At 36.7% G+C, this 13,627-nt stretch overlaps 2 protein-coding genes across 6 annotated transcripts; one reads left to right on the plus strand and one right to left on the minus strand.

Annotated features, from left to right (window-relative positions):
* The first annotated feature begins 1,383 nt into the window (after positions 1 to 1,383).
* On the plus strand, positions 1,384 to 6,271 carry LOC111581376 (uncharacterized). 5 transcript variants are annotated; one of them, XM_055011702.1, is made up of 6 exons: positions 1,384 to 1,435; positions 1,570 to 1,709; positions 5,012 to 5,099; positions 5,423 to 5,532; positions 5,664 to 5,798; positions 5,917 to 6,271. In XM_055011702.1, the coding sequence occupies exons 2-6, from the start codon at positions 1,575 to 1,577 to the stop codon at positions 6,082 to 6,084; spliced, it is 636 nt and encodes a 211-aa protein (XP_054867677.1). In that variant the 5' UTR covers positions 1,384 to 1,435; positions 1,570 to 1,574; the 3' UTR covers positions 6,085 to 6,271. The 5 variants fall into 5 exon arrangements, with proteins under 5 accessions (XP_054867677.1, XP_035812849.2, XP_035812846.2 ...); XM_035956959.2 differs by lacking the exons at positions 1,384 to 1,435; positions 1,570 to 1,709 and adding exons at positions 2,943 to 4,569; positions 4,683 to 4,822; XM_035956956.2 differs by lacking the exons at positions 1,384 to 1,435; positions 5,012 to 5,099; positions 5,423 to 5,532 and adding exons at positions 1,883 to 1,970; positions 2,271 to 2,380 and having other exon boundaries at positions 1,442 to 1,709.
* A 3-nt stretch (positions 6,272 to 6,274) lies between these two features.
* LOC111581374 (calcium release-activated calcium channel protein 1-like) lies at positions 6,275 to 11,925 on the minus strand. The gene is made up of 2 exons (XM_023289510.3): positions 11,577 to 11,925; positions 6,275 to 8,657 (listed from the first exon to the last, which is right to left on the minus strand). The coding sequence occupies exons 1-2, from the start codon at positions 11,688 to 11,690 to the stop codon at positions 8,115 to 8,117; spliced, it is 657 nt and encodes a 218-aa protein (XP_023145278.1). The 5' UTR covers positions 11,691 to 11,925; the 3' UTR covers positions 6,275 to 8,114.
* Between the last annotated feature and the right edge of the window lie 1,702 nt (positions 11,926 to 13,627).

Consider the following 13,627-nt stretch of genomic DNA (forward strand, 5'->3'; position numbering starts at 1 on the left):
GGTTAACAGGTGAGACAGGTGAGAAATTAGTGCGCCTCTCAAGAGTTTTTGTACTACAGTAATGTATATAAATAAATAAATGATTTGATTGAATGAAAAAAATATTCAAAATATTAAGTTTATTTCTACAACACAATAGGTTTTATGGCTTTAGGACTTCAGTATATAAATCAATGCATATAAACAATAATAGGTAAATAATGCAGTTCAACTTGAAAATGTTTAATTTGCTATCATTATACAATCTTTATAATAAATGTGCAACTATATATATATAAAGTTTATATGTATTTAATGTAAAATTATATTTCTACATTTATAAGTATAGCTTTATATGCAGTTATATTAAAATAATTCATTAATTACAAATGAATTATATATATGTGTGTGTGTATATATATACATACATATATATATATATATATATATATATATATATATATATATATATATATATATATATATATATATATATATATATAGCTGGTAACAACTTATTTAATCCTAGCTGATGCAGTGAGGAGCTTCTCATTTCTTAAACAACCATGTCAGAAGACATGTCCTGTGGTCATCGAAAGGATGTTAATCTGTTTCAGAAAGGTCAAATTATTGGCCTGCATCAAGCAAAGAAAACAACTAAGGAGATTTCTGAAATTACTAAAATCGTGTTAAGAAATGTCCAACACATTATTAAAACATCATCTTCAAGGAACAAATGTGGTCGGTCATGTGGTCTGATGAGTCCAGATTTACCCTGTTCCAAAGTGACAGGGACATCAGGGTAAGAAGAGAGGCAGATGAAGTGATTCACTCATCATGGCTAGTGCCTACCAGCCTGTGGGGGTTAGGTTTATGATCTGGGGTTGGTCAGGTTCAGCAACGTTATGTTCCCAAAGAATGAGGTCAGCTGACTACCTGAATGTACTGAATGACTAGGTCTTTCCATCAATGGAGTTTTTCTTCCCTGATGGCATGGGCATGTTCCAAGATGACAATACCAATATTCATGGGGCTCACATTGTGAATGAGTGGATCAGGGAGCATGAGACGTCATTTTCACACATGGATTGGCCTCCACTTATCGAAATGATGCAACAGCCATACTCAAAGCTAAAGATATGAATGTATTATCTAAGATCATCTCTATCTAATATTATCGATAATTTAAATAATGATAATAATAATGTGTAATTTATCAAATTTGATACACATTAGGGTTTAATATAGCTGTAATATTTACATATGTAAGAGAACGTTGCAGCCAATTCAATTTTTTTGAACACATTTAAACACTTCAGACTGAAGGTGGAGCAGTTCTTTAAGAGAAGGTGTGACTGTTTCTCGGTATGTTTTAAGGTATGACTGTCTCAGGAATCATTTCCTCCTCAATCTATTTATATTGCTGCCTCAATTATGCTGTACACATGACTTAGAAGTAATCCAGCCTTCCTTGAGTTTCTTTTTCTACAATCACAGTTTCTGTTTATGTCTGGGTTATCTCTCTACAGTGTATGTACACTGCCACAACCAGCTGTCACTGGAAGCATTCTTCCCTATTTGTCTTTTCAGAAAACATGGCCCAGAAAGGATTAGGAGCCAGCAGAGGATGCACAAGTGAGCAAAAAGAATTCAACATTGTTGCTGTTGGAGATGCTGCCTGTGGGAAAACTGCGCTGATCACAACTTACACCACAGGAGTCTTTCCAGAGGTAAGTAAGACACTTTGTGACTCAGTTACACATGACTATTGTTGCTGTAGTATTTTATGTTATTTCGTCTTAAATAGATGAATACTGTTTAAAATTCAATTAATGCAAAAACTGAAGAAAATAAAAATATTATTCAAATGATAATTAAGACAATAAAAATCATATATTTTCAGTATTGTCTGCCAACTGTATTAGAGTCTACTGTTGCCAATACAGTGTTTGATGGACAACAGTTTCAACTAAACATTTCGGACTGTTCAGGTAAGATCTCATTCTTTACATACATTTTGAAAGTCACCTCGTTGAGCAGGTAGGTCAAGAATGTGGAGGGTGTGTCCTGTCAGTCCTGACAGCATGAGAGAAACCCAATCACGTGGCTTCTTGTCTTAATCCTAACATCCTAATGTTTAAAATGACCTGAAATATTTTTTCTTGTTTTTATTTCAACAAATTGTTTTTGGTTTTGTTGGTTTAGTTCATTTTGATTTATTACAAAGCACAAAATTGTAAAATATTGCAGTGTGTAATTTCAACTGCTTATTTTGATTATGTCAATATCAGGCACTGAGGACTTTGATCGCTTGCGGCCCATGAGCTACCGTAATGTTGACGTGGTGCTGATCTGCTACGATGTCATGAGTCCTGCCACTTTTGAAAATGTCTTCCATAGGGTATGTATATGTTGTCTCTTCAATGCTTGTTGTTTAAATTTCTCAAAATGGGATTATGCATTATCAGCTGTACATTACAATCATTTTGCAGTTAGTGCTACTCAAAAATACCACAATATTTGCATGTCTTTCAGTGGTACCCTGAGGTGCAGCACTTCTGTGCTCGGGTGCCCATTATTCTTGTTGGGTGCAAAACAGACCTTCGCTCAGACAAATTCCTGGAAGAGAAACTCTGGTCATTGGGCCAGAACGCCATCATGTATACTCAGGTATTCAATAAAGTCATCTCTTTAACTGGCTGGTGATGTGTAACCGAAACCAAACAAAAAGTGACACCTTTCTGTATTTAACATTTCATTTTTGGGAATAAAACTCTATTCTGACAGGGTGAAGAGGCCAGAAGAAAAATCAGTGCAGTGGCGTACTTAGAGTGCTCTGCCAAATGCCATGAAAAAGTGGATGATGTATTCAGAGAAGCAACAAAACAAGCGCTAATGGTGAAGAGAGTGAAGGCCAGAGTCACAAAGAGTGGGAGTCCATGTGCCTCATCGTGATGCAGCTCATGACTTTGACTGACTGGTAGTGTGAGCTGCACTCAAACTCCATGTCCATGTGTTTCCTGTGGGGTTTTCCTTTCATTGTCCTAATTTGAGATGCACTTCATGTAAGATTATAGTGTGTACTACTGTCTGTATTTCCTGACATTTTACACAAATACAGTTTTACACACGGACATCACCGTAGAATCTGCTCAGCACGCAAACAGACAGTGCAACCGATTTTTTTGTGCAACTTTTATGTGGCTTCATTGCAGCAGTGTTTCCTGCATTTACATGCCAGGAGTTTTCAATATGATGCAATTTCTGTCAAAGCAAAAAATACACATGAATCTGTTTGTAATGTCACGAAATGATTCACAGTAGTGGCATCATCTCTTGTAAATCCTAAATAAGTGACTTATAAAGCAGAGCAATGAGCCTGTCATAGTGGTAATGTATTTTTTACATCCCTTACAAGTATAATGGAGGTATGTTAAATGTATACTACTGCGTTTTGTATATGGAGATTTTCAGACGAGGGTTACAAAAGCAGGAGGAAATGTATTAGATTGTTATTGCTGCATTTTATAATGTGTAAATCCATCACTTTGCTCACAATATTAATAAATAGCTTTGGAAATGTCACAGTTTATTTATTATAACAGCAATCTTAAATTTCAGAAATACATCATGATATCATCGAAGTTACAAAATGTACTCACACAGTAGAAATCATAAATGATTTTCATTGCTGTATTATTTTTATTTTTTAATGATATCCTATTGATTATTTGGTGAATACAATACACTACAGTAAATTGATTTATTTACCAACAATCAAGGTGAACAAAGGCCTAATCTTTGGCAATTGAATTGAAGTTGAAGATTATGTCTATTGTGCTGCCACAGCACGTAAACAATATGGTTAGCTATATCTTGCAGCACTCGATAGTACAGATACGTGCACACTTTGTTTTGCTTCTTTTGTTTTAAATGAGTGGAATTAGGCTTGACTTATTCTTGTGAAATCTATTTTTGTTGTTCTTTTATGGTAGTGTAACATAGTTAAAGTTTAAGTCATTCACAGCTAGTCAGGGATAGAATTTGCTTTATTTAATTTATTTTATAGATTTCATTTATCTTGTTGCTACTGCTCCATTCATTATGGTGCTCCCAGACATTTATCACATTCACATGTTGTGCACTTGTGAATCTGTTCCTGCACAATCTTCTTTTAAAGACTTGTAAGCACTGAAAATGATTCAAGAACCTGTAGAAGCCCAAGGGAAGACAAATCCAGCCAACAGGATGATCAAACATGCATGCTGCGTGCTAAAACACTGGGTGGCGTCAAAGTAACATATTTTCAAACCCTGCACACAGTTACAATTCAGTGTTGTCTCATCATAGTTATGTAATAGACAAATCTGGAATAACCATGTAGTGTTGTGTTGACTCTGTACTCAAGTTCATCGTCTCTGAAGCAAAGCAATAACAATAAAGTCAGAGGGTGGACTCTCACCTTTGGCTGAAGGGTTTTTACTGCCTGCCTGTGTCAAATGAAAATTTAGCAATTGTAACTGATCTTATACATTGTACATACATAGTTGTACCAGCTGTTATCGGAAAACACTAAATCATCATATGTGGGTATGTGGGGTTTCTTTTTCTACAGTCACAGTTTCTGTTTATCTCTCTGCAGTGTATGTACACTGCCACAACCAGCTGTCACTGGAAGCATTCTTCCCTATTTGTCTTTTCAGAAAACATGGCCCAGAAAGGATTAGGAGCCAGCAGAGGAAGCACAAGTGAGCAAAAAGAATTCAGCGTTGTTGCTGTTGGAGACGGGCTCTGTGGGAGAAGCTCACTGATCACAACTTACACCACAGGAGTCTTTCCAGAGGTAAGTAAGACACTTTGTGAGTCAGTTACACATGACTATTGTTGCTGCAGTATTTTATGTTATTTCATCTTAAATAGATGAATACTGTTTAAAATTCAATTAATGCAAAAACTAAATAAAATAAAATACTATTATTCAAATGAACATTAGAAGTAAATAATTATCACAACAAAAATCATATATTTTCAGTCTTGGACGCCTACTGTAATTGAGTCTGCTGTTGCCAATACAGTGTTTGAAGGACAACAGTTTCAACTAAACATTTGGGACTGTGCAGGTAAGGTCTCATTCTTTATATACATTTTGAAAGTCACCTGTTGAGCAGGTAGGTCAAGAATGTGGAGGGTGTGTCCTGTCAGTCCTGACAGCATGAGAGAAACCCAATCACGTGGCTTCTTGTCTTCATTCCTCTTGAATAGCCAGAATGATCCTAACACTGTGATGGTTAAAATGACCTGAGATAGTTTTTCTTGTTTTCATGTCAACAAATTGTTTTTGATTTTGTTGGTTTAGTTTCATTATAATTTATTACAAAGCACAAAACGGGAAAATATTGCAGTGTTTAATTTCAACTGCTTATGTTGGTTATGTCAATATCAGCTGATGAGGAGTATGATCGCTTGCGGACCTTGTGCTACCCTACTGCTGACGTGGTGCTGATCTGCTACGATGTCATGAGTCCTTCAAGCTTTAATAATGTCTTCCAGAAGGTATTTATATATTGTCTCAATGTTTGTTGTTTAAGTTTCTCAAAATGTGACTATGCATCACCACCTGTACATTACAATCATTTTGCAGTTAGTGCTACTCAAAAATACCACAATATTTGCATGTCTTTCAGTGGTACCCTGAGGTGCAGCACTTCTGTGCTGGGGTGCCCATTATTCTTGTTGGGTGCAAAACAGACCTTCGCTCAGACAAATTCCTGGAAGAGAAACTCTGGTCATTGGGCCAGAACGCCATCATGTATACTCAGGTATTCAGTAAAATCATCTCTTTTAACTGGCTGGTGATGTGTAACCAAAACCAAACAAAAAGTGACACCTTTCTGTATTTAACATTTCATTTTTGGGAATAAAACTCTATTCTGACAGGGTGAAGAGGCCAGAAGAAAAATCAGTGCAGTGGCGTACTTAGAGTGCTCTGCCAAATGCAATGAAAATGTGGATGATGTATTCAGAGAAGCAACAAAACAAGCGCTAATGGTGAAGAGAGTGAAGGCCAGAGTCACAAAGAGTGGGAGTCCATGTGCCTTATTGTGATGCAGCTCATGACTTTGACTGACTGGTAGTGTGAGCTGCACTCAAACTCCATGTCCATGTGTTTCCTGTGGAGTTTTCCTTTCATTGTCCTAATTTGAGATGCACTTCATGTAAGATTATAGTGTGTACTACTGTCTGTATTTCCTGGCATTTTACACTAATAAAAGCTGACAACACATCTCACAAATCATGAATTTTTTTTTTTTTATTCTCAAACTCGCAACAAAAAAATACTGACTCTTTTCGTGAGTCACTAACAACACATAAGCAAAACTTACAGTACAGTATTTACTGAAAATTCACTTTAAAGCTCTGCATAGATAAAAGCATTGCAACCTCTCTATATACAGTAACATATACTTGGTTAAATAAATAAACCACAACAATTAACCAAAGCAACATGCCTTCACTTGCTCTGTTGTGTTTTTAAAAAAGGCACATGTGGTACTTCCCATCAGAGTTGTCTCAGCGAGTACATAGTTTACATGAATTAACCTACTTTCATTTAATTGACGCTGCAATAATGACACAGTAATACCTTGAAATAAGCATTCAGTTAATTCAAAGTCACTTTATAAAAATGCCAAATATTGACCAAAAGTTGACCAAATTCAGGGATATAATGCATAATGTTGTAATAACACTATTATGTACCAATGTTACAGTATAGTCAATAAAGAAAATGACAAATCCCAAGTAAAATTATTAAGCAATGTGCCACAGGACAATGAAAACACAACCCATATCCACACTTTAAAAAAGCTGTAACCTAATGTGTGAACATGCTCGAGCTTGTAAACTATGAAAAGTACAAAACATACAAACTTACAAACATTTCCAACGTGTTCATGCTTTGTAGCAATACAGTCGGCACTTCTTTTGTAAATCAGTAACCATTTTACAGGGTATACAGTATTTCTTAACTTCAAACGTGAGGTGAAATTGAAAACATTTTGAAATTATCTACGTGGGATTCATTTAAGACTCCTTTTAAGGAGGAAAAATGAGTCTTGAAAACAGACACAGACTCAACATGCTGCCTTAATTACTTGCATTTGGATTCCCAGCAAACCCTCCCTATAGAAACATGTGTACTACATTAACACATTTTGATTTAAAGCACTCCTGTCCAGCATTTACTTTAAAGTGCTCTGTTGCCTCAGATTGCGCACAAATACTGATTTAAGATTTTTAAATGTTTTAGCTAAAAAAAACTAATGTTTCCTGTGCATACTTATTATTAGTATTCAAAAGATCTTTGGCATATTTGGCTGAACTTAAACCAATTGGTAACTATGTTTAAACAAAAAGTACACATAAACCAAGCCTAATTTAGCACCAGGCAAATGAGAAAAATTCAAATAAAACATAATAAAGCCAAGGTGGATGCTACTGTAGGGGCATATTATAAAATATACCTCCGTCAGCAGCACAGAAGAAAGTGTAAACAGTTTACATGGAACACCGCAGAGGACGGAACAAGTGATAAGCTTTACCACAGAAAAAATGAAGTTCTGTCCACATTCAAACATTTCCATTGGATTGATCTGATGTCTATCCTCCTCTTATGGACAATTTTACAAGACATGTTTGATATTATTTTTTACTGTCATTTACACCTAAACAGCAGCTTATTATCCTCTCCTATGTGGTAGATTTGTCTCTAAAACCAGTATTTGCCTTAAAAAATGGATAGTCAAAGTATCCGTAAGAGCCCATGTGAAGTCACCTTGAAATTTCAACCCTAGAATACATTATGTTATGACGAAGATATGTTCTTATCCAAGTCACAAAAAAGTGCAGCCGAGAGCAAATCTTTTTGCCTGACAGGAAAACTAATGCATAACTTGTAGAAGTTTGACAACGTGTATAATCTAAAAGTGGACTCGGTATCATGCAACACTCAACACACAAAGCTTGCAACTTCAAAGGTAACGCATCTGAGCACATTTCATAGACATAAAAAATAAAGGTTTTATATAAGATTTCCCAATGGAAGCAGTGCTGAATGTCTCTGCTACTGGATATAATCAGGGAAAGTGGACGGCGGCCTTCAGGTCGTCATTCTCTGCCCGATGGTCAAGCTGGTTCTGGAGCCGAATGACCTGCTCCAGCTCTCTGATCTGCCGGTCCGTTTTATGACTGACGAGCGTGCGGTAAAAGTGGACGGCAAACACGATAAAAACTATTCCAAATGGCACCATAATGCACGTGGATGCTATGGCTGCAGCCTCGCCAGGACTTATGCTGCCGTCTCCCGTGGTGCTTTTGAGGGGTAAGAACTTCACCCAACACAAGAGCATCACCTCAGTCAGGAAGAGGAGGGTGCCGATGACGGTGGAGAAAGCCCAGGCCAGCTCTATGTGGCGGTGCATGCGCTCATGGGGAGACTCGTTGACAGAGTTGAGGTTGTGAACGTTGCTGACGGCCTCTAGATTAGGGAGGATACATGTGCTGATCATGAGAGCAAAGAGGTGCACTGCAACCAGGACTGTGGTACAAGCACTGAAGGCAATCAGCAGCCCCGGAGGATACTTATGATCTGGCTCCAGCTGCACCTCCACCATGGCAACCTGGGAAATCAGACAGGAAAACAATTAATATTTGCAACACTGTTTATCTGTATGTATAAGCTGTTATTACTGGATGCACCAATCTGACATGATGCATCAGTATCAGCGCTGAAAGAGAAGTGGGCAGCTGCAAGTTTTTTCATCTGTGTTATTATGCATGTTCTGTTGCTCGTCTGCCAAATCAGTTTTTAGCAGCAGCATCCAAGTGCAGTAAGCAGAATCTGCTACAGCTCCTCAATGAGTTCCTCACAGTGAGTTTAAGTGAAAAACAGAGCAGTGGCATATGACTGGTACTGAACTGAAGTACTAGAATGTAAATCATGAGACAAAGTCATACGTTTCATTGTGTTTCAGAGGTTCTGGAATTAAAAATGGTACTTAGTATGGCTGTCACAATCAGGACATGTTAGTCTGAGATAAACTGTCCTACAAATAATTGCAACTACAGTGGTCCCTCGCCATATCAGGGCTCACTTTTCAATGTCTCACTGTATCACGGATTCTTAAATTCCACTTGGTATCGCAAATTTTCCACTGTATCGCGAATTTTGTTGTATATAGGTATTTTTAAATACTTCTTATTGTAGCAAGCTGTTGAAAAACAACACTGGATAAAGGATATCTACCTTTCATGTACTATGCAACTGGCAGATGCTTTTATTTTGACACACAGAAAGCAGCAGACCTGAAACTGTGGCAGGAAGTCATCAAACACACTACACTTCACACTCACGGTCCTGACAACACAACACTTAACCAAACTAAATAGGCTGACAAAACTACAGAAACACAAACACTAATAACACTGGAACACTAACATAAACCCCAATAATGACATTTAAACCCCCAACACCCTGAACTCCCATGGTGCATTGCAGCACAACAGTTCAGTCATAGCAACCAGCTCTGAGATCGCTACATTATTGTAATTATTTTTGCGGTAAAAATAAGCATATTCTGGCCTAAAAAACTGAAAACAATATAAAAATATATATAAAACAATAATTAAGAATATTTAATCGAAATAAAATGTGTAGCGTATAGCGCATCAGTCTCCTCTGTCTCAGTGTGTAGCAGCATTCAGCATCTCCTCTTGTCCATTTCACATAGTCTGATTGCCGCGCACAGTGTTGCTCTGCAGTGTTGTGCAGTGTGTGGGGAGGGTTTATAAAGCCTTAAAATATATAAATAATAACATAAATATGGTCGCTACTTTGCGGATTTTCATCTATCGCGGGAGGTCTGGAACGTAAGCTTGTTTACTTTATTTCACGGGTGGTGAATATAATAAGTCAACTAAAAATAAAACTGGAACAGAAAAGTTATAAACAATATGAAATTGAAACATTACACAGCGCTAAAACTGATAGTGAACATATAATGGAGGAATTAACACTGAAAATGACACTGATAATATCATTGTTTAGTGTCCGATGTTTCAGAGAGTTATCGTACATAAACACATCATATTTTATATCTGCAATGGCCAGTGGGTGATCATGATAAGAGTAGGCAAGATAATATAATTTCAGTACAGGAGACACTTGATGCTGTCTGCAATTAGGTGCAACCCAAAGGAACTCTTCGCACATCTATTACATGAGGCAGGGACGAGCATATCCAACAGGCACAAAAACAGACTCCTGTACACTGTCTCACTTGAAATGATAAATTTGTTAGTGCTATTAGTGCAACGTTTTGGTGCTAGACCTTCATCCAAAGACGGACTATTTACAACAATTAGTCCAAATACCGACTATTTATAACAAATAGTCCAAACAGTACTATTTATAACCATTAGTCCAAAAACTGACTATTTATAACAAATAGTCCAAATAATGATTATTTGCTTGATAAAGGTCTAGATAGATAGATAGATAGATAGATAGATAGATAGATAGATAGATAGATAGATAGATAGATAGATAGATACTTTATTAATCCTGGGGGAAATTCAAGTGTTCAGCAGCTTACATACAACAACATGAATAACAAAAAGACAGCACAGGCAGGTTAGTACTAAAAGGTTCATATATACTCTGAAAAATTTGCTGTACAATACTACAAAAAACACTTCTAAATTCTATAGAAATACTAAATGTAATTAAAATTCAATATGCAACATTTACACATTTCAAGGCACCATGATTTAAAGTGAATTTGACAGGTTGTAGGAAAACAGTTGTATTAAACTACCTAAGGTGCATAGACATTTTACAATAACATTGGTTCTACTGTGATCACAATCAAAACGTTGGACTAACAGCTCTAATACATTTGTCATTGCAAGTTAGACAGTGTGCGTGAGTCTGTTTTTGTGCAATTAGGTCCACAAGTATGTCCACATATCAGTGTCTGCAATTGACCAAAATAAGCATATCGAATATAGCAAAAATGCAATATCATGCAAGCAATTAAAGGAGATATTTACATTTCAGAAAGAGATCAAACATTTGGATCCACTATCTGTTATAATTTATTACAGATTTGGAAGATATTGGTACTGGCTGGCCTGCGGTCTACTTTTTATGGCGGAGGATAACCCTGGATATGGGGGTGAGCAGGCCAATCCGTCTAAAGGTTGTTTCTTTTCACTTTGGACGTTACAAACACTCTGCAGCTCCGACAGACTAACTGGAAATGTTGTCCAAAGTCACACATAACCTAAGAAGAGTTAAGGAAAGTTTGTTTCTCGTATTATGACCTTTCTGTTTTTTGTGTATTTGGTTAATTAAACCGTGTTTACGGACAGAAAATGTCTCTTAACGGTAAATATTAGCGCTCAACTGCCGTCCCTGGGACCGTGCGGTGACAGTTTGGACTCGGCCTGTGGACACGATAATCTGCGTCACATACTGCGGTTCACGGCCTAAGTTCGCCTCCATTCACACCGTGTGACTGAAGCCAAAACTAACTCACCATAGCGAAGCCGGACAGCAGAGCAGAAGTGCGGCTGGTGGCTTTGAGTTTGGCTCGACTCAAGTAGAGTTTTCTCCAGGACAGAGCCTGCAGGGAATGCTCGTTCAGACTCATTCCGAAACTTCTCCCTCCGTTATCAAGAACTTCAGTTAATTACAGTTTTACTGGCTGCGGCTCGGTGACAGACGAAACGCAGGCAGTTTAGCTCCAGTTTCGGAATATGTCAGAGAAGGTGTAAAAAAAAAAAAAAAAAAAACACTCGGCAGAAAGCGTCTCACACTTTGTCAAAACTTTACCACAACAACTGACTAACTGTCAGAATCTATCAGGAAACACCAGATACCCACAATCCAACGCTCTGCCCTCACTTCCACTCACTGCGCCACTAATAGACCAGTCGTCGGGATGGACTTTTCCTCTGCAAATACACCGACAGAAACAGTGCAATCGACTTTTTGTGCAACTTTTAAATGGCTTTATTGCAGCAGTGTTTCCTGCATTTACATGCCAGGAGTTTTCAATGTGATGAAATTTATGTCAAAGCAAAAAAAAAAAAAAAAAAAAAAAAAAACACCACACATGAATCTGTTTGTAATGTCACAAAATGATTCACAGTCGTGGCATCATCTGTTGTAAATCCTAAATAAGTAACTTATAAAGCAGAGCAATGAGCCTGTCATAGTGGTACTGGATTTTTTACATCACTAACTGTGTTTCTGAAGAGTTGACTATGGGAGAGGAGCTGTATTTATACACAGCATAATATATAAATATAGTGGAGGTATGTTAAGTGTATACTATTTTGTTTTGTATATGGACATTTTCAGTCGATGTTTACAAAAGCAGGAGAAACTGTATTTTAAAAAATAATTAACATAATATATTTTATTTGTAAGGACCTTTTTTGACACCCAAGGTCACTTTACAGGAAAAACAAATACAACTGAACAGATAAAAACATACAAAAAAAAAAAAAAACATACATAAAGAAAGAGGCAATTAGACAGAATAAATAGTCTTAAACAGATGAGTTTTGAGTCTGGATTTGAAAAGAGGCAGAGTCAAAATGTTATTGCTGCATTTTATAATGTGCAAATGCATCACTTTGCTCACAACATTAATAAATAGTTTTGGAAATGTTGCTGTTTATTTATTATAACAGCAATCTGAAATGCCAGAAATGCATCACGATATCACTGAAGTTACAAAATGTATTCACACAGTAGATATTATAAATGATTTTCATTGCTGTGTTTTTTTTTACTTTTAGTGATACCCTATTAATTATTTGGTTAATATTACAGTACACTACAGTAAATTGATTTATTTACCAGTAATAAAGGTGAATAAAGGCCTTATCTTTGGCAAATGAATTAAAGTTAAAGATTACGTCTATTGTGCTGTCACAGCAAATCTTTTTGTTATTTGGTGATTTTGGTGAGAACATTTTGCAGGCCTCTCTGTGTACGTTCACACTTCTGACCACAAGGTACAAGATAATGAACAATATGGTTAGCTCTATTTTGCAGCATTCAATAGTACAGATATGTGCACACTTTGTTTTGCTTCTTTTGTTTTAAATGAGTGGAATTAGGCTTGACTTAATCTTGTGAAATCTATTTTTGTTGTTCTTTTATGGTAGTGTAACGTAGTTAAAGTTGAAATCATTCACAGCTAGTCAGGGATAGAACTCATTTCGAATGCAGTCTTGTAGCTACTACCAGACATTTATCACATTCACATGTTGTGCACTTGTGAATCTGTTCCTGCACAATCTTCTTTTAAAGACTTGTAAGCACTGAAAGTGATTCAAGAACCTGTAGAAGCCCAAGGGAAGACAAATCCTGCCAACAGGATGACCAGACATGCATGCTGCGTGCTAAAACACTGGGTGGCGTCAAAGTAACATATTTTCAAACCCTGCACACAGTTACAATTCAGTGTTGTCTCATCATTGTTATGTAATAGACAAATCTGGAATAACCATGTGGTGTTGTGTTGACTCTGTACTCAAGTTCATCGTCTCTGAAATAAAGCAATAACAATAAAGT

This window comes from Amphiprion ocellaris, chromosome 6 (genome assembly GCF_022539595.1).
Source record: "Amphiprion ocellaris isolate individual 3 ecotype Okinawa chromosome 6, ASM2253959v1, whole genome shotgun sequence".
In the NCBI taxonomy this organism is placed as follows: Eukaryota; Metazoa; Chordata; class Actinopteri; family Pomacentridae; genus Amphiprion; species Amphiprion ocellaris.